The 22494-nt window shown below is 35.0% G+C and overlaps 1 protein-coding gene across 1 annotated transcript in view; it reads right to left on the bottom strand.

Moving 5' to 3' along the window:
* LOC105226495 (homeobox protein araucan) overlaps positions 1–20295 on the bottom strand; it is a 52742-nt gene extending 32447 nt beyond the window's left edge. Inside the window, 1 exon segment of the mRNA XM_011205388.3 lies at positions 19330–20295. Within this exon segment, the coding sequence (XP_011203690.2) occupies positions 19330–19380 (51 nt within the window). The 5' untranslated portion in view covers positions 19381–20295.
* Positions 20296–22494: the final 2199 nt, after the last annotated feature.

Genomic DNA, 22494 nt, shown 5'->3' with positions numbered 1-22494 from the left:
TTAAATAAAACTATTGAATTATGATCTGTTTGTGTAGAATGAAACAGTTTATCGACAGTACTGATCGGTTAAATCTGTATTTTCCCCGATAGAGCAAAGTTCAAAGCAGATTTTCTCTGTGGCAATCTTAACATAGAAAACAGTAACATCAAATATCAAGTCTGCTATATTTCTTGTAATTTATTATTTATACCAAGAAGGCAATCAATAAAATTTCATACCTTTTAACAGATATATGGTGTCCGTTTTACAATAGAAATTCAAGAAACCATTTACGTGTAAACTTTTTTTCCCCGAATTGGTGTTTTATTTAGTTATATGAAGCTTAAATTCTAACCTTCCCAACACTAGGTATATGGTAATGACACAATGTGATTTGATGCAAACGACATCTATTGACAAAATACGAAAATACTTTTTCGACTACCCAAAATAATTCATCATGGTGCGTTTTGTTTGTTAAAAGGAACGGAATAAAGAGTTTTGTTAGTGAATTCTTGGCCAAAAACGCTACTGTAACGACGCGCAGCTTCCATATATATATATATACATATGTATTCTAAATGAAAAAATTGACGAACTGTTCAAAACCGTCCAGCACCTTCATGGCTTGCTTGAAGTAATATATGTTAAAGAAACACCTCTAGCCTTGTGAACACCACACACATCGCGTTCTCACAAATTTACTTTGGAGTAATATGAATAGTAAACATACCAAAAGGCATATATTTTTTGGAAAGAAAGAAGTTTAGTAATATAAAAGGGATAGCAATAAATAAGGCACTTATCTTTTGAATTTTGTAAATTGCAATCGGCCGAAAACAACAGAATATGCTCTGAGAATTCATTTTTGTAACATTAAGGGGCTATACCAGTGGTGACCCATGAAAAATTAGGCGATTTTCGTGAATTTTTTTAAGAGAAAGTACGCGATTGAATATAATGAACTTCTTTGAACGTAATAAAGTATATTTTTCAGCTATATTTAAAATTTTTTTTTTTTTTACAAAAAATGTTGAAAACTAACGGAGTTATGGCTGTCTTCAGAGGTGCAAAAAAAAGTGCCCCAACTGCTGACATGATTCCGACCGAATGAGTAGCTCAAACAAAAAAAAAATTAGAAGTATTATGAAACTTAAACATATTTTCTATACAATGACTATACGATCTTTGAAAAATATCAAAAATTAACAAAACTTGGAAAAAATAAAAAAAAATACTTCTGTTTTAATTTGAAGTCGATCGGTCAATCTCTCGTGAGTTTATGATGTCAATAATTTTGAAAAATGCCCCTTTCGAGAAAAACGCGTTTAAAGTTTCACTTATATTATGTTGCACCTCCGAGCCGGTCGCTTTTTAGAACGCTGCCATCCAAAAACTATTCAAGAAATGACTTTACCGACTTTACCGACTTCACAGGATATTTACGGAAATATAAGCTATCGAAAATGCAAATAAAACAACATTTTTTTTTTGAAAAGCGGTCACACTGGTATAGCCTCTTAAGTCATAAAATTTTTTGAAGGATTGTACGGTAAGGATCTTTGCGAATGTGCAGCCTTCAATTGGTAATTTTTTCCAATAATTTTTATACCTTCTTTTACTTTTTTTGGCATTTTTTGTATTCTTGGTACACTTAATAAATAACTAGCAAAAAAATTTTTCAAGTACAAATATTATCAGCCTCTCTTCTTAGCGTAGACACTTCAAAGATTATCTGAAATTCTATAGACAATAATACCTGCTAAATGAATTGTAACAAATTGCTGGGTTGGACACTTATAATAATCAATTTTAAAAACCTATTTTGTCTGCCTTTTTTCCTCTGAAAAAAGTCTAAAATTTCCCTCATTTTATATATTGATATTCAAAATTATAAAATTAAAATATATACTGACTTGAATATTCATAAAAAGCTGAAAAAAGTAGCAAGATAATAATAATTACAGCCATTATAACGATATTGTCCAACAGTCTAGCCAGTGGCCAGCCTCAAGCCGCTAATTATGCATTTCAAGCGAATATTCGTTAGCAGTCAGCAGTTGCAAGCCGCACATTTGGCTTGCGTCTCATTGATTTGACTTGTGCCGAAATATCGAAGGCGTTGCGTAGCGCTGGCCACAAGAGCCTTTCGGCAAGAATTGGCTACGCCCTAATGCGTAACATATTTCATTGTCTGCGCAGCAAATCTAGTGCGCAACAAAATCGACAGCTTTCGATCAAATATTTTGAACATTTTATTTTTTAGTGACGCTATAAAAATTTTGGACGCTCTCAAAAAATTTCGCTTAATTATATGCTTCGACAGTCTGCTAGAGAGTGCAAACGAAATTTACATGTACCACATATAAATATATGTGTGCATATGTTTATATATTAATACGTTTATATATTAAGGTCGCTTTGCATTTTTATTTTTTCGGTCTTTTTGCTTCTTTTTGGTATTTAAATATTTTGCATAATTACTCCTGCGGCCATTTTTTCGGAAGCTGCTTTTGCGCTGTTCATACTCGCATGGTAGGCGGTAACCTATGTAATCTTCTTGTCCCTCACCGTGCTGCATACCTTTTATACTCCTTTATTTTGACATAAAATTCGTTCATTTTGCACTTACTGCAACATTTTACGATCGTATAATTTTAACAAAATACTTCCCGCCATATAAAAATTATGCGCTGATGCTGCGGCGCTGATATGAATGCATATTAACATATAGCATACATGTATATATGTATATATGTATGTACTATATATGTGAATATGTACACAGGTATGTGTAAGTGTGTATGTGATGACAGTAGTGTCCGCTTTTGCCTTTTGAAGTGCCACCATACTATGGCAACCCTTGCAACCGTTCGCCATATCAACGCTCGATCGGCCTCTGAGACGCTCTTGGGCATTTTTGATCGCGCTGAGAAGCTTCTGTTCGCTGTCAGTTCACCACTTGCTTGGCAATGTAGCATGCATTTGCGGTTGCATCAGTTGTCTTGTATCTGCCGTTGCAAGTAGCTACCGTAGCAGATGCTGACTATGTTAACACAATGTCCAGATTGCAAACTGCATTTCCTTTTCGCCGTGATTTTAATAAACAACACTGAAGGTCAGTTTCTTTGTAAAGCTGTGAGTTTGTTGTATTGAATATTTAAGCAAGTTTTTGTTTTTGTACTCACAGGCTATTAGGCATGTGGACATCATATAAATAAATAATATAAACATTTTCACTAGTAGTTTTTTCAAAGCCTAGTGCTTAAATATTAGTCATGGGCCATACATATTGAAATCTCCAAACACCGAATAAATATATAACTGGACCTTGAGTTGAGATAATTGGGACTCATCTGCCACCAAACAGCTGATTCAGCTGTCATTCGGAAAGTTATTCAAACTTAGTGCATAAATCCCGATCAAACAGTGTCAAGTGAGAACTCCTAAAACCATTTAAAGATGATCCTTACTGAAAGCGAAAAGTTCGCTGTGCCTCTTTCGAGGCCTAGAGGAGAATGACATTCCGACTGCTCAGCTGCTGACAATCGACCGGCGCTTGCTGATTTGGTCTGAAGCCCAACAGTCCAGTACTGAACCACAAGAGGCGGTCAACGATTATTGAGCCTAAGCTATCTGTCTTAGCAAGCTCATCAGAATTTTCCTGCAATACCACTGTTGCCAGGCACCCAAACCAGTATAACCACAAAACAACTAGAAGCTATAGATAAGGAGTCTTGACCTCCTTTCACTAAGTCATTGCTACCTTTATGGCAACCACCTCCGCTCGGAAGGCGCTGCAGTGGTCACGAAACCTAACACTGAAGCTGATCGAAAGTTCTCGACAATGTATCCCTCCACCAATTCTTCTTCTTCTTTATTGATGAGTTTCCAAGCGATCAAAAGTCCTTCTCCACCTGATCTTTCCAACGGAGTGGAGGTCTTTCTCTTCTTCTGCTTCCCGCAGCGGGTACTGCGTCGAATACTTTCAGAGCTGGAGCGTTTTCGTACACTCGGGCGACATGACTTAGCCAGCGTAGCGAAGTTCACGTAAGTAAGGATAGTTCTCGATTGCCATTCACTTGAGAGTCAGAAGCCAGAAACGATTATTTTACATATGGCTCAAGCAGCTCACGACTTCCGGTCTCAGACCAAGTATCTTCTGGGTAGCCGAACCACATCCGTTTGAAAGCGAGCTAAAGTGAGAAGGCGTACCATCCCTGCCCAAGGATTGTGCGCGAGATTTGACGCCACGTAAAATCGTACCCAATAAATATTAAACACCAAGTTTGGAAAAGGAACCTTTTCTACCAACTCAGAGAACGTGTTTTCTGGTATTAAGACATAGGTGTCAAAAATGGATATAATCCGGTCAATACAAGTCCTATCTCCCTTATACCAAATATAAAAATATCAAACTTACTAGTCTAATCAGTGTTTTGCTCTCACATTCAATAGTTTTATGGCGAGAATTTCATTAGCAGTGCTAATGGTTTCTACTCTAGGCTTGCCAAGTCAGCTGTTCGAGCATACCATACATATTCATACGCACACAAAGTTTGCTACGTACGTATGAGTGTATGTGTGAGCACAAAATTTCGGTTGCCTGATTTGCTAGTTGGTGGTCGTTTCGGTTGTCGGTTTGTAATGCAGATGTTGTGCCGGTTTATGCGGTCATAAAATAAAATTAATTAACATTTTAATTCGCAATTTACTATGGCAGATGAAATAATAAATTCTCGAAATGCTTTTGTGTTTAGAAAATGGCATTTTGGCAAATAAGAAATTGTGATATTCAAATATTGTTGGTTTAGCTCTCGACAGTTAGCGTTTGTTGTAGCGGCTATAACCGGTTGTCAGCGGAAGAAAATGGTGAATTTTATATATTTTATATTTATTTGCGATTCATTGATTTTATACAAAGAGAAACGAGAAGAACGTGTGGATTATGTTATGAACAGCTTATTTAGTTTTTATAAATTTTATTGCTGCGCTCATATAAAGACTTTTTTAAAGATAATAAAATATATAAGTAATTCGTTCGTTCATAATAACCAGGTGCCTGGATCCTAGCGCCTTTCGCACCACAGTCGCATATACGTAAACGAAACGGATTCATATATTGATCGAGCCTTTACTGTGGTTCTTATAGCGGCAGAAAACATCTCTGAAATATTTTGGAAGGATGCTGTTGAGTTAACAGTCCTTGGCCGCATAAAAACCCGGATCTGTTCCAGTTACGTAAACCCTTGGGATGGCCTTTGCTCTGTTTATCTGTTTCGAGTAATAGTGATCCGATCATGTTGGCAATACACTGATCGTCCGTCGGTTAGGGCTGTAACTTCGCTATCTGTATGATTTCCAAAAAGAAAAAAATGCTACCGCTAAAAATGCTTGGATTACCAAGAAAACCAAAGACGTCTACGAAAGTGATTAATGTAGTCCTCTCTCATTTGTCATGGAGTTATTGATTTCGAAGGTTTACTGATTGGAGTGAAAGAGTCGCTTAAAGTCCTTACTGCTTGGTAGCGAAACAACCAACCGATGATCAGACTGAAGCTTGAACTTGATCTTGGAACTTGAAGTTTTTCTCTTAGAAGGTAGAGTCTGAGATTAATTTGGTGTGTGGTTGTGTGATTTACTCGGCGCATTTTCGTCTGTTACATGAGATAGAATTAGAATTTTCTCGAGACTATTTCGAGACAACTCTATTGAAGAAAACAAGATAAAAGCTTGCCGATAAACTACAGACTATGACATCACGGTTCTTAAACACAAACGAAAAACGAAGGGAATCTGTGGCATCAGATGAAGCGTAACATTACAACCGCAACTTTTTTCATCAACTTTATATTTCTCTAAGATAATTTCCTTTAACCACTTTCGTTTCTTTGGGCGATATTAAAAAGACGACACAACTTAAGGGGTTATATACACTTATTTTCTAAAAAAAATCGGTTTTTCTAAGATTTTTTTTTGCAAAGGCGGGATTTTTTAATAATAATTGAACACTGTTGATATGTTTATATATGTTTAAAGTTGTTTAATTTAATTTTTCAGTTAAAAATGTGCCCATTTGTTGGCACTACAGCTGTTGTGTCGATACACTTTTTTTCTGTGACGCTTTGCGGTGAGCATGATAAGTAGGTAATGGTTCATCTGCAATCAAATAAAAGAAGAGTTTTCTTTAGCTTATATTATAACGCCGTACTTGAACGAAGGATTTGGCGAAATAAACATTTTTACGCAAGTGGTGATGATTTTACTGAAAAGATCGATTTTTGTGTGTCTAAAAATTCATTTTTTTCATTCCCAAAAAAAAACTCTTGTTTCAAATAAAAAATCCTTCGTTCAAGTACGAGATATTGTAGTTTTCAAGTAGCTAGCAAAAAATTAGACCGATAGGTCGCATGGTTCTTTAGAAACCTTGCTCACCGCAACGGTACTTTTTAAAAAACATCATTTCGAGATAATCGCGTTTAAAGTTTTGGCACGTACTTGGGGGCATATGGGAGGAGCGCGCTGTTGACAGCTGTAACTTTGGTTCTAGTGCTCAGATCTCTATGAAATTTACAAGAAATAATCTTAAAGGGATATACTTTAAGAAAATGCAATAAAAAAAATATCGATTTTTCCAACCAACACAAGTGTATATAACCCCTTAACCCGCTCTGCATTTTCTAGTAAAGTTTCTCAAATTATAAATATGTCACAGCTGAAAGGAAAGTATGAATATATACTTCTACTTGGATCAATACATCATCAAAGCCCACTGTGTACAGACTATGTAGTAGTAGAGCAGGACCAATTCTTCTAATGTTTTTTAGGGAAATACATTTTTTTCACTTTTTCCAGCTTCATCAACAAAAATCTTGAAGCTTTAATATAATTTTTTTTTTTATACTGGCGCAATCAGGTATAATCTTTTTAGGTCGTAAAAAATAGGATTCTGGAAGAAAATCTTTAAAGAATGTGAATATACCCGATTTATTATTTTAATCAATTGATGGCTGATTAAGCGTGTGATATATAATATATATTTTTCATGTCATGACAAAAAATTAAGTGTGACAAATGGAGCTAGGAATTTTGATTTCTGGATCTATATAAGTGAAAGCCCTATTAAACGGACGCTTCATTATATGGGCGTCTTCATTAACCACTCACCGGTGCTAAAATCTGTTGATATTTATTAAGAACAATCTATTAATCAGACAGAAAGGCTGGTCCTGTCAGTGTCCGCTCATGGGAGATTTCACTGTAATAGGAAATACGTAGATGTGTAACAATTTCTGTAAATCTGATTAGCTATTTTGGTCATGAACCCTAAAAGAATCACAAAAATATGCTGAAATTCAAAAATATAGGCTTTACAGATCCAAGACAAGATTGTAGTACTAGTTCACATAAGCCTAAGCAGAATATATTTAACTCCACTTTGTTTGCAATATTTTTTGAGAAACCTACAAAATTAAAGAATTTTTCAAAAGCAAGGTGATTTGGTAAACACATATATTGGGACAAAAAAGCAGCCAGAAATTGTAATTAAATTCCACGTGCAAATGATATTTAAAAAAATATATTTTGACAAGTTTGTAGGACTGTTCTTAATTACTACTGATTTTTTTTTTTGTCAAATAGTTGTAATCGAAAAAAAAAAATATATCGTCCAAGTCTTTAAGAATTGTATCTCAAAGACCTGTGTAAAATTTTATTATGATCGGTTGAGTAGTTCTCGAGAGATCTTGCCAACCGACTTCAAAAACAGTTTCGAGAAAAACGCGTTTAAAGACGGCGAACTTAGCCTAACTAGCCTTTAGCGCACAAGTTCTCAAGGCTGTATCTCCGAAACTATTAGTCAGATCAAATGAAAATTGAATAAATAAAATTTAGTAAAAAAAAATAGATTCCGTAAATTCATGTAACCCCTAAGTCTAATATATTATGTATATTTAACTCGACTTATCCCTATAATACTTTCGGAGAAACCTACAGAGTAAAAGAACTTCTCAAAAGGTGACTTGGTATGTAAATATATTAGTATTTTCATAATTGTACTTTATTATTTTGAGCAAAACAAATGTCAAAAACATTTTGCCCAGAAGTCTGTAGTAAATTCTACTTTTAAGCCTCTCTGAAAATAAATCCTTTAACTTCAAATATTTCAGATCTTTCTCACATATAAATTTTATTTTTTTAATTCGCAAATAATATATGCGAATTACCATTATAAATTATCATTTTATTCTGTTCCCCGAAAAAAAAAACTTGACGAGCAGTAATCAGAAATCAATTGAATCAAAACAAACAAAAAACGCCCAATAACCAGTATTAAAAAGGAATACAATTAAACAATAAGAGCAACCGAATCATCAAACCGTAGACGACAAAAACCACGAACACAAATCTACTGCAGTCGATCGGTGCGCATGCGAACTCCAGAGCAACGCCTAAAAACCAATAAAACTCGAAACTCACGATCATAAATCATAAAGTGAATAAGCGTAAACTGACAGAACGCTAAGGAGGTAGCGAGAGTACAAAGCAGAATGCGCCACAAACGCAATAAACACCTCGGCGAATGCTTTGTCGAAGTGAAAAACGAAATGTGGAAGCAAAAAGGTAAACAGTTACGAGTCCTTGACTGCTGAGAGCGCCAACACGGGATGGAGAACTGTTCAGCATTTGAAGAGGCACCGAGGACATCAACTGAAAACGTATAAAGTGTGCAATAAAAATGGACTGCTAAATTTCTCAGCGATCGATGATTTACTAGAAATTTACTAGATGCAGCAGTTAGCCAGATGAAACAGAAAAATTCAAACACTCCGAATATGCGCCAACTGATTCTGATGTATGCGCTTGAAGCTGAGGAGCTGAGTGATCGTGGCGCTTACCGACACTACGTGGTCTACAACAAACCGACAGCTTTGCAAGTGTAAAGGCAGCGAGGCAGTTAATGCAATATGCGAAAAAATAGTAGCAGAAGCAAGAAATGTGAATGGATTTTTTCCAACGTCCGCGCGTACGCATTGCGAAGCGCGACGATCGTGTAGCGCCGCAGATGGGCGCTACGATTACCGACGTTACACAAATTTATAAACTCATACTTTGTTTTTATTATTTTTGTTATCGTCTCACTGCCGGACGATCGCATTGCAATGTGTACACGCTTATTGCCAACTATGGAACGGTCGTACGGAAGCCGATCTTGCCGGCAAGATGGAAGTTGAGAATATCACAACTGATCTTATCGCACCGTAGCGGTCGAAGCGTATGCGCATATGGTCCCCATGTACATAACATAGATGAAATGCACGCCAATCGCAGGCACTTGCTGCCCGAGCGCACACACAGCTGTAACGACGGACGACGACGACACCGAAGCGACTGCGTTGCAACGCATCTAATTTGCGATCTGCGATTTGCGATAGCCCAGCAAATGGTCACTGGTCGGTGGTCACTCAGCAGCGCCGCAGCGGTAGCTGTGGGAGTAGACAACGGCTTTACAGTTGCTTGCGCCCTACGAGCGCATAAAACAAGTCGCTCGCATCATGAATTATTAATATTTTTGTATGCACCCAACAAGAAATGAGGATACAGCACGGCTGCAGGCTGGCTGCTAAGGATGTTATTATGTTCGGAGACTTTTGACTGCTGCAGTGCAAGGCGTTGCCATAAAAGGATCGCAACTCTGCGCCTATCTTGATGGCTTGTCATAACGCTCATAAATGTCGCGTTGTGGCCGCGTCTAGCGTTGAGCTTTTTTTTATAGCTGCTTGTGATGTGTGTGAGAGCGTTCCAGAAAAGGATAAAAAATGGTCAGTGGACAAAATGGTCGCACAACTTGGTCTAGGCGCATGTATTTGTTTACGGGTTGGCGCGCCGGCGCAGCATATCCTTAAAGAGACTTTAAGCGCGCTGGCTATGTGGATGTGTATTCGGTCTGCAGTAGCTGATTGCAGGTACTTTAATAGCAACAAATTGTTCGGCTCAAAGCTGACGAATTCCCACACAATTGTGACAAGGCAATTAAATTTTTTCCGCATAAGTTTTTTTTTCTCTGTCATTTTCTGTTAACATTCTTATTGCTGAAGCTGGCTTTAATTATTTATAAACGTAGTTAGTAGATGAGAAAAGATGCTAAGCTTAAGTAGGTATATGTACTTGTATGTGTTGTCATGCCCTTAAGTCTATACATACATATGTACATACATGTGCATGCGGTACATATATGTATGTGGCAAAGCGCGCTGTCAAAAGCACGTCAGTTCATTAATTAAAAGTTGATAAATGATTGTGTGTCACACACACACTGACACACTCACGTCTTGAGGCTCACACACTTCGTGTGATGCTCAACACTACTTGCTTACTTACTTACTATATGTATATACTTGTAGTATAAAATTCGTTTTCTTATTTTCACCAAAATCCAAATGCGTGAGTCATTTATAGGCGTACTTGTTCATATTTGTTGGAGAGAGCTAACGAAAAACAATAAAATCCGCTTAATGACTTAAAAAAAAAAAAAAAAAAAATGTTTTAATTTTTAATATGCGCTGGCATTTTTCGTATTTTAATTAGTTAGTTGGCGTCATTTTCGTAAGCTGGTTATTAAAAACACAAAAAAAAAATGTTTGATTAATTTTTTACCTTGTTCATGGCTTGCCATGTACGCGTACAGGGGGCGTGCGGAGGTAAATTAAATTTTGACATTTTTATTGCCTTCTGGCATATTTAATGTGAATTATTGAAATGAAACGGTATGTTTTAATTTGTATTTACTATTTTTTAACACCTGGCTGGTATGCTCATAAGCGCACGTGCAGCAGTTTATGTGTGTATTAACAGTAAATATGCATACACATGTGAAAAGCAAAAAAACATATATTATTAATATTAATTTATACATGAATAAACATGATATGCAATTTCTCAATACCACATATGTAATTCGAAGCATTTTATGCTTATTAATTTAGTTGGAGATGAGAGTACGAGAAGTTTTTCGCATAAAGAGAGGGTGTTGTGGAAATTTTTAAAACTTTTTGGCAACAAAGAAATATACTTTAAAATTATTCAAAGGAAATAATTTATTTTCCCAATTATTTTTAAAGTCATATCAGCTACTATGGCAAGGAAAATTAATGATTACTTACTAAATTACACTTTTCCTAATATTTTATTTATATAGAGATAATGGATTTATAAAAACGATTGACAAAAATTAATTCCAAGTTTTTCTGTTGTAGAAACGGTATTTAAAAACGCCTACCTGGAAGAAAACAATTTAGTTTTTGAAGTACTTTACCGTATCGCGGAAAACTTTTATAGGTTTATTTATACTTATGCAAAAAAAAAAGCAAAAATTCCAAAAGAAAATTATCAAACCCTCAAATTCAATGTTTAATAAAGTGTTATATACAGTTAGATTTTCAAAAAATCGATTTTTTTAATTTTATTTTTCTAAATGTTCATACCAGTATATTTAGGAATACACACAGAAAATTCCATATCGTGCTGGTGAATATTTTTGAAGTTACACGAAAATTTGGAAAAGCGTTTCAGAGCGCTTGGAAGTACAAGGCCAAACTTTTAACGACTTTTTCTCACAATGGTGCTTTCAAAGCCGGTGACCAACATTACTCGAAAACGGTTAAACCCTTTTAATTTTCACAAGAGCTTCTTAAATACATTTTTTAGTAACTAAACACAGATTTTTTCTCACCGATAAATATTTTTTTATAAACAATTTAATGTCGAAAATTTGGTTTAAAATCGTTTTTTTTTTTAGAAACCGCCTATTTTGCCAAAAAAAAAATTATTTTGCATTTTCCTTCAATTTTTTTTTTTGCTTATTCCTTAAATTTTTACTAGAATAGATTTAAAATTACTGTGACGAAATCAGTTTGGTTTTTTTTTTTAAATTCAGAGGATCCAGTTCAAAGATATAATGGTCACCGCAAAACATCTGTTTTCAGAAAAGCTCCCGAAGATCAGCTCTTTTTACTTACACTAAATTGTAAAATACAGTTAAAAGATACAGTAATATGTGTACAAATTTTTGGATCAATAAATTTGAAATTTTTCTCAGAAAAAATTTTAAAATGTTCATTTGTTTTCGGCCTTCTAACTGTATATAGCCACTTAAATCAGTTAAGAAGGTAAATAATAACTACTTAAGGGGTTACATGGGCCTACGGGTTTCAAAAAATCAATTATTTTTATTCGCTTATTAAATTCTATAACACCTTTAGAATTTTGTCCCAAATTTTCAAGTTGATTTGAGCAATAGTTTCGGCGATATAGCCTTGAGAACTTGTGCGCTCGAAACTGTGTTTTTGAAATCGGTTGGCAAGATTTATCAAGAACTTCTCAACCGATCTTCATGAAATTTTACACAGGCCTTTGAAATACAATTCTTAAAGACTTAGATGAAGAATATTTTTTTCCGATTAGAACTATTTAAAAAAAATGTTGCGAAATTTTCATTTTTTTGTAAAAATGTCTGCCAAAAATCCAATTTTCAGTTTTTCTCCTTTCTCCAAGTTCTAAGTTAAGGTTTTAACTAAAAGACGTGTTTTTGCACTTTAGAATATCCTGTAAGGAGTTATCCTGCCAACGCGGGCGCAACTTTTTTCCGAGGGGTCACCGGAAAAGACGTCACAATTTCCGAGTTTAAAGTATTTTTTTTCCAAAATTTCAGAATTTCTTTGTTAATAGTGTATGTTTGTTACAATAAAAATTCTAATAAAATATTTTTTATACTTGTATATGAAAAAAAATGTTGAGAAAAGGCTGTTATTTGCCAGAAGAAACAAATATTCAAACTCCTTTTTAACCAACAGTATTAGCTAACACATCGTTTTATAAACCAAAATTTAAACTCTATTCCAGTTTTATGGCTTTTTGACATTTTTATCAACTTTTACAACCCTCATAATATTATAGTGATGCCATCAAGAAATTTTCAAGAATAAAAAATACAATTTTCTACATTATTTTAAGAATTTTCAATCGTTTTCTCACACTCTAAAGACATTTTGTAAAAATACAATTCAGTTATACAAATACTTAGTCCGTTTAAAAACGACACCACCTTCGACTAATTAATTAACACATATAAAGGGTGATTTTTTTGAGGTTAGGATTTTCATGCATTAGTATTTGACAGATCACGTGGGATTTCAGACATGGTGTCAAAGAGAAAGATGCTCAGTATGCTTTGACATTTCATCATGAATAGACTTACTAACGAGCAACGCTTGCAAATCATTGAATTTTATTACCAAAATCAGTGTTCGGTTCAAAATGTGTTTCGCGCTTTACGTCCGATTTATGGTCTACATAATCGACCAAGTGAGCAAACAATTAATGCGATTGTGACCAAGTTTCGCACTCAGTTTACTTTATTGGACATTAAACCAACCACACGAATGCGTACAGTGCGTACAGAAGAGAATATTGCGTCTGTTTCTGAGAGTGTGGCTGAAGACCGTGAAATGTCGATTCGTCGCCGTTCGCAGCAATTGGGTTTGTGTTATTCGACCACATGGAAGATTTTACGCAAAGATCTTGGTGTAAAACCGTATAAAATACAGCTCGTGCAAGAACTGAAGCCGAACGATCTGCCACAACGTCGAATTTTCAGTGAATGGGCCCTAGAAAAGTTGGCAGAAAATCCGCTTTTTTATCGACAAATTTTGTTCAGCGATGAGGCTCATTTCTGGTTGAATGGCTACGTAAATAAGCAAAATTGCCGCATTTGGCATCCCGAAAAATGCACTGTTTGGTGTGGTTTGTACGCTGGTGGAATCATTGGACCGTATTTTTTCAAAGATGCTGTTGGACGCAACGTTACGGTGATTGGCGATCGCTATCGTTCGATGCTAACAAACTTTTTGTTGCCAAAAATGGAAGAACTGAACTTGGTTGACATGTGGTTTCAACAAGATGGCGCTACATGCCACACAGCTCGCGATTCTATGGCCATTTTGAGGGAAAACTTCGGACAACAATTCATCTCAAGAAATGGACCCGTAAGTTGGCCACCAAGATCATGCGATTTAACGCCTTTAGACTATTTTTTGTGGGGCTACGTCAAGTCTAAAGTCTACAGAAATAAGCCAGCAACTATTCCAGCTTTGGAAGACAACATTTCCGAAGAAATTCGGGCTATTCCGGCCGAAATGCTCGAAAAAGTTGCCCAAAATTGGACTTTCCGAATGGACCACCTAAGACGCAGCCGCGGTCAACATTTAAATGAAATTATCTTCAAAAAGTAAATGTCATGAACCAATCTAACGTTTCAAATAAAGAACCGATGAGATTTTGCAAATTTTATGCGTTTTTTTTTTAAAAAAAGTTATCAAGCTCTTAAAAAATCACCCTTTATTTCTACATGTCTGCACATATAAAATATCATTCGAGTAACTAATAATGTATACATACATATATACATATTAAGACTTCAATATTGAAAAAATTAGTTGTAAAATTTGCCACAACCTATTGGCAGAAAACCGCGCATGATACCGACAAAGAATATTAAAAATATCCATCAAACTACAATCTTGGTATTAAATCAAAAACTTAAAAACATCAGTCGCACTAATTGTTCTAAAAAACTGAATCTCACCTCTAAAACAACATGCAACTATTCAACTTCATAAATAGCATTATATATAGTATAAATTATTGCATAGTAACCACCGACCACCTGCTTGTTTCAGCTACCTTTACTCATCGCAATCACTTGACTTTTCGCACAGCAAATCCCTCAAAAGAAATTCTTGCAACGTTATTTCTCGAATCATGCGCTCTAATCACGGCTGCCACTAAAACAAATCTTCTCAGCATGTTAACAAGCATAAATTTAATGCAAATATCGCTTTGATCTTGAAGTATGCGAGCAATGCTTTGAAATTGGCTTATTTTTGACATTAGCTGATTGACTTCAATATACATATATATTTACATACCTATGTGCTTATGCATTTAGTCAAGTGCCAATGCGGCATAAGTCACCAGTGAGTCATAAAAGCAAAATTACAATAAAAAATAGGTCAGTGCACAAGTGGGCGAAGATTTTGAAGTGCAGTTCCTCAACACTAACTAAATAACTACTAACTTGGACATTTGTAAATATCTATTTAGGTAACAGCAAGCTTGCGATGATGCACTTACTTACACCTAAAATATAATTAAAATTTTCCGCTGAGGTTTATTTATTATTAATTATTTTTATTTTATTGTATAATTTTTTTATTTTATTATTAATTATATTATTAAATATTCCTGCATAATTTAAATATTAATAATATGGAATATAGCTTATGTGAAGTCATTGTATTCATATGCCAATACAATATATTTGATACATTGTTATGAACTTCATGTAATTTTTTATATGTGCTAACTAACTACAATAAAAAAATTAATTTTATTTAATTAGCTTAATTTAATTTACATGTTTATATTAATCTCAATTATATTTTTATCTTTAAATCAATCACGTGCTTACCTACGTCAATCATACTAATTCAACAATGTAAAAAATCAATTTATTTCCAAACTATCTTATATTAAAATATAATATACATTAATACTATATATACAAATTTATGTCTAAATAACAAATAAAAAGTGGAGAGTCATAAAATTTTAATAAGAACAAGCGATTTTTGGAGTAATTTTATTTATACGTAAAAGTAAGCAATTCATTGGTATGATTTTGTATTGTTAAGGGGTTACATGGGCTTACGGGTTTCAAAAAATCGATTTTTTTTTATTATTTTATTAAATTCTACAATACCTCTAGGATATTGTCTTCAATTTTCAATTTGTTCCGGGTAATAGTTTCGGAGATACAGCTTTGAGAACTTATCCGCTCGAGGTTAGCTATGATAACTGCGCCGTCTTCAAGAGCGTTTTTTTCGAAACTGTGACTTTTGAAGTCGGTTGGCAAGATTTTTCGAGAATTACTAAGAAAAAAAACGCGAAATTTTCACTGATTTTTTTTTTTTTTTTGTAAAAATGTCTCCCAAAAATTAAATTTTCAGTATTTTTTTTCCTTCGTCAAAGTTCTAAGTTATGATTTGAACTAAAACACGTATTTTTTCGCTTTAGAAGATCCTGTAAGAGTTATCTTGCCAACGTGGGTCAACGAAAATGGCGTCGCAATGGCTGAGTTTAAAATATTATTTTCCAAAAATTTCAGAATTTCTTTTCTAATAGTGTATGTTTATAACAATAAAAAATTATTATAAAATATTTCATTTTTTATATGAGAAAAAAATTGTTGAAAAAGGCTGTTTTTAACCCGAGGAAACCTATGTAACCCTTTAAATAGACTCTTTTTAGTATTATAATAAATTCTCGTCATAGCATTCGTTTTTCTTTCCATTCCAGATTTTTAAATCTTGGCCTTAAAGTTTTCTTCTTCCTAAGAAGGAGCTTATTTGGCCAAAACGCCCATATCTGATCCCTATAGCCCATGACACCCATACAAATTGAATGATCAAAATCAAGTTCTTGTATGCGAAACTGTTTTATTTGAACTATTTTATCTTCATAGAATTTGGCATATGAGATTTGAACCAATGTAGTAAAATGCAGATATCCGTTTAGATTAAATTAATTTGTGCTTCAACTCAGCTAGAACCGTCTTTCTTATGGCCAATGGCTAAGGGCTGGTGTTTTAACGACATTTTCATTCATTTTTGTACTTTTACTTAAAATCAAAAAAGTTCAGTCCAGCTCTTCGACCTGTTGTCTCTTGTGCCCACTACGCTCATCACAGCACTTCTTGAAACCCAGTGATATAAGTGTCAAGGATGCTTAGCAGCACTCCTGGGTTAAGCGGTGGAATCTCTCCTTTTTTACGCTTAAGGAACAAAAAACCCAGTTTGTGCACATGAAACATTTGCCTATAGTGAATCTTATTTAACTATTGGTTCCCTTCAATAAAATCGAATATTAAAGGAAACGATTTTAACGAAGGAAATGTATAGGAAAACGTGTATTATATGATCAAATGCGGCTAAAAATTATTTTTAATTTTTTTTTCAAATATACATGCATACACATATAGGTAAGTGGAAGAAATTCCGTCGGAAGGAAACTATTGTAAGTAAAATTCGCACTATTTTTAAGCAACGTGAGAATTATAACATTGGATGAAATAATGTCCGTCGATTCGATTCAAAAATAATTCAAAAGTATACATATTCTCTATAAAATTATGTATTTGTAATATATGTTGTTAATATTACTTTCTGTACAAAAATTTGCCTCAGAGTGAGACAGTCTTGAGTGAAACTAAGTTGTAGTTGAAAAAATCCACATTCTTAAAAATGTCAATGATAGGTGAGCTGTATGGGCAAGGTTTTATTATAAAAATGTGTTCAAGGCTATCTTACTATATACACATATAAGTCTTTTGATATTTAAAGTTATATAAAACATCTTTGGAAAACTTTCTTTAGAGGTTTAAAAGTAAAAAGAACCGAATGAGTTAGAATTTGAACTACTAAACAGACGTTTTAGAAAAACAGAATAATTTTTAAATCTTAAAGAGGTCTACCGAGTTCGCGGTTTGAAAAAACAATTTTAATTTTTGTATATTTCTTATATAGGCAGCGTTAAAACATCAAACTATGCTTAGCCAAGAGCTTTTCTGTGAACAATTTTTCCGATTTTTCGTTCAAAAATGCACTTTTTAATTCGCTGCTCTTTTATCAGATTTTTAAAATTCCAAAAATCTCAGTCATAACTGCGGTTATGTGCATTAAGTTCCAAAAAATTTTGGTTTCAAGCTTCTGTAGTGCTTTTAAGTGCATGTCAAAGGCAAAGTTTTGAAAAGAGTTATTATTTTTTTTTATATTTTTGGTAAAAAATCAGCAAAAGTACGTTGAATAATGGCACCCCTGTTGTTTGCTTACATTTCAGAAATAATATGTTAGGCCAAGAATTTATTGTAATCAATGTGAGTCCGCAGAGTCTGTTAAAATTCACGTCAAGCGTAAGCATCCTAAACGATGACTACTCCTCTTCGATTTAACAAGTGAACTCCATCTGGTATCGCAAAGGATCAAACTCGTCTATGCGTGGCTTGTTGGCCAACGAGATTAACCTAACCTAAACTAATGTCTATGTTTTAAATCAAAAATTTAATTTGGAACATAAAACCAACTACAACATACCTAGTAAAATGTTTATTCTAAAACACTGCAAATTATTTGATTTTTAGAATATAGTGGATGGCTTAGAGGCAGCCTTGTGTAGTTCAAACTTTTCAACTGACTGCAAGTGTAGTTGTCGTATCAAATTGGATTATAATGAACTATGTTAAATATTAAAATAGATTAAATTAATTTATGCTGCAACTCAGCTAGAGCCGTCTTTCATATGTTTAGTGGCTACGAGCTGGTATCTTTAAAGCCGGATTATACATTTGTAGGAAATCAAGTTTTTGGTAATTCAAAAGGTAAGCAAAAAATGTTTAGTTTCAAAAATTTCCTTAATAAACAGATATAAAATTAGTCTCAAATTTCGTGTGCGGAATCGTGGTGAATGTTGGAAAAGGCTTACGGTCGAGAGATCGTTGAAGACATGCCGCGTTCTGGACGACCTTCGACCTCTTCAACTGATAAAAATACAAAAAAAACGTGAAAGGTATCGTGCTTGAACATGGTCAGGCAAGTGTTAGAGAGACGTCAAGAAAGCTCCGAGAGTCCGTTCGAATGATTTAGGTGAATATTTTGGGTATGAAACGCGTTCATGCCCGACTCGTACTGATAGAGAGTACGATTGTAACGAAATTTAAACCCAAAATCTCAATGTATACCAGCGATTAATCACCGTATTCACCAGATTTGGCTCAGTGTGATTTTTTCTTGTTACCCAAACTGACTCACGCTCCGTGACACCCGTTTTCAGACAATCGAAGAAATAAAACAAAATTCGATGAAGGAGCCATTCCAAAAAGTGCTTATGGAAAGTGCTTCGAGGACTGAAAAAATCATTGACATAAGTGTTTTAAATCTGGTGGTGATTACTTTAAAGGTGACAAAATGAATTATGTAGAATAATTAAATATTTTGTTTTCTATTTCCAAATTCCGATTACTCTTTTGCAATAATTTATATATTAAAAACTTTTGTTACAATTATCTTATTAATAGATTCACTTTCAGTATTTACAATTATTGTAAAAAAAAAATTTAAAAATATGTATAACAATTTTTTTCAATATTTCCAGCTAGTAATTGCAAATTTTTAAACTTAGAATCCAACTAACTGCAAACCACATTCGAAAAAAATTAAATTGTCTGCCTTTACTAACCTGTGATGCGGAAGGGTAGCCGCCATATCCGAATTGTGCATAAGCTGCCATTATTTTATTATTTTTGAACTTTTCCACACTTTCAACTTTTTGGTTATATTTTTACAAGTTTGTTATTGCACAATTTTACTATTGCACGGTAAGTTTTGTATTTTGCTGTGCTTCAAACAGAGTATTGTTGTATGATGCACACTTAACTTTTAGTTATAAACCAGTTAGTTTGTTCAATATGAAATTATTTCAATACGACGCAGTTTTCTAACATTTACTTTTTTTCTAAAGAATTCAATTTTTTTCAATATTTAAAAATTTCAACTTCTTCTTTACATATGCAGTTTTACTGTCTATCTTATTTTTTTTTTCTTTTGTTGCAATTATTTTCGTAATTCTCTGTCTTGTTAACACTGATTGTGAGTTGTTTTTGAAAATCCGCCAACAGCGCTCAAACTACACCCGCTTGCTGCCTGCCACATGTAGGTAAGCGCACTGTCACCGTCGCTAGCAAGCACTGCCAAAATGTGGCTGCCACAAGTACAAAGCTGCGCATACAGACACGCGCGCAACTGCGTTCGGAATTCCTGCACAGCAAAGCGTCAATAAAACTGATGATGCGACTCTAACGTCAAACGGACATGTAGGACGTCAAAGCCGCCGATAGAACACTAAACAAGAAGCACTACAACAAGCACAACGCGGCGGCGACGACGGCAACAGCGACTACGACACTACAGTTTGTACGACTGTGCATTAGCGCACACGAAGCCCACAAAAGAGGACACAAATAAGAATATAGCCGTCAAAATCGGCGCATACGCAAAAACAAACAATAAACTTTTTCGAAAAGCTTCCTCAATTCTTCGCTTGGCTCACGTGAGCTCACAACACAACATCCGTTTACACTGTGCAACACCACTCACGCTCGAACACGAACTGGTTGTATATGTTGCGCTGGTCGAGCGCCAAAGCTGTTGCCGCCACGCAACCTGCCAAATGAGTCCAACAAGAAACGCGCGACTGCTGTTTGCACTTGTTTTTGTTGCTACTGCATGTACATTTGCCGCGCTGCACGCAATGTGTGTGGAGCGCCGTTAGTTGGGAAAGCGCCAGCATATGCTCCACATTTCGTTGGCGCCCAGCATTGCTTGTGTTGGAGCGAGATAAATAATCACGGCAATTAACTATACTTACACTCTCGCCGCTCTCTCTATGCATATTAAGGAACGCAGGTGAGCGCTCAGCGCTTTTAGCGAGTACGTTGAGCGCCGCGTGTGACCGCCCATATTTTGAACAGCGGCACCACCACTTTTGCTGCAACGTTTTGACGTAGCGAGTACGTGCAACGCGTTTGCTACTCGTTAGCTTTGGCAGCACAATGCTAGCAGCTAGTAGCGCATTGCACAGCGCACACTGGAAATGTGTCAGCTGCGGCCGCCTCATCCACTCATTTCTGAACTATTATGCTTCTCGCTCTAACGCATGTGTGTGCGCATGGTTGCATCTCGCTTCTGCGCGTTCGCTTATTTCTCCACGGCAACAAGTTTCCATTCCAAGCATTGTTGTTGCATGCTAGCTGCTTGATATCTGGTCTGCTGGGGAAATAAAATAAATACATATTTGTTGTTGTTTCAATTTGAAAAAAGCTAGCCAATCACGCAGCTTTGCTATTGCAGCGTTGTTGTTGGTGCTACAGCGCTCAGGTGCGAGTTGTCTTGGCGAAAGCGCGTAGATAGGGTTGCAGCGCAAAAAAGAAATAGAAAAATGTAAAGCAAAAATAGCAACAACAGCGTGACGTGCGCGCTACAACCATTATTTTTTCCATTTCTCACATGACAACAACAAAACGTGCGCGCACTTTGTTGGTGCTTATCAAGTCGCGCTTGTTGCTGTTGTTGCACGCCTAGCGCTGTGTTGCTAGGCCATAGCCACACCTCTTTGCTTTGTATTGCTGCGCCTTGGTGCAACCGCTAGCCGTGTCTATTGAGCGCAAGTGTTGTTGGCTTTGTTTATGCTCCAATTGTTGTTGGCGTGTTGCGTTTGTTTTCTTTTCTTATGTTTTTTTCCAGCTTGGCACTGCGTTTGTTTGCCTTTTGCTTTTTGTAAATTCATTTCGACCAACCGTGAAGCGCAAATATTTCCTGCACAACAACTCGGCGTTGCAACAAAACGACGCCAGCGCATTGTTCACACTTTTTCCCCTTTTGCTATGGAGTTCCGCTTTTTGTTCCATTTTTGTTGCTGTGCGTTGTAGGCCGGCAATAGCGGAGCTTATTTACCATTTTGCAAGGCAATAAAATGGCCTTTCACTCCTTTTCAGGCGCTGGACATTTTCGCCGGCCAAATAGCTTTGGTGAAAAATGCATATTCCACAGCTTAAGTGTCCGAGCAAGGTTAAAGAGTTCATTCAGCTCTGGTGCTGTTGTTTGATTTTCCACTTTTGATGTTGCATTTAATTCTTTTGTGACTACAAATTAGCATTTAGACAAGTCGCGTATTATGAATGCGTAACAAAAGACTTAAGGCGCAAACTTTATTTAGTTAATTCCAGCTGAGTTGAATTGTAGTTTAATTATATGAAAATGTAATTTAATGACTGGCTTCTAAAATATTAAATTTGCGGCAATAGCAGTTAACGGGATAATATTTCAACTATGCTTTTTAATAATTTATTCAAAGAAGATTGCGATCTTAATATCAATTACTAGTTATTAATTAAATAATATGAATTTAATAATATTAATTAAATTATTAATTAAATAAAACTTACCAAATGGGATGTTCATATGTATGATCTGATCGTCTACATATTCATTATACGTAAGTATCAAACTGCTTAAATATCTCATCGAAGATAAACAAAGTCTTTCAAATATTATTACAAAATCAAAATTTGTAGTATATACATATGTATATAACTTAAAGAAGGTAAGGAAGGGCCAAGTTTGGGTGTAACCGAAGATCTTAGTCTAATTACCAAGGTCAAAAGCGTTGCAAAACAATTAAACATAGCATATTCGAAGAAACAGAATGATTTACTAACAAATTTGGTATCTTATGTATATACTCGTTCCATAGTAAGTCGTAGACTCACTTAGTTTCACTACTCCAAAATATTAATGTAAAGAACAAATCGAACTCTATTTAATATTAGGAGTATATAAGGAATAC

Source organism: Bactrocera dorsalis, chromosome 5, assembly GCF_023373825.1.
Source record: "Bactrocera dorsalis isolate Fly_Bdor chromosome 5, ASM2337382v1, whole genome shotgun sequence".
NCBI classification, from domain to species: domain Eukaryota; kingdom Metazoa; phylum Arthropoda; class Insecta; order Diptera; family Tephritidae; genus Bactrocera; species Bactrocera dorsalis.
The sequence above is the reverse complement of the archived record's forward strand: the minus strand, read 5'-3'. Positions and strand labels throughout refer to the sequence as shown.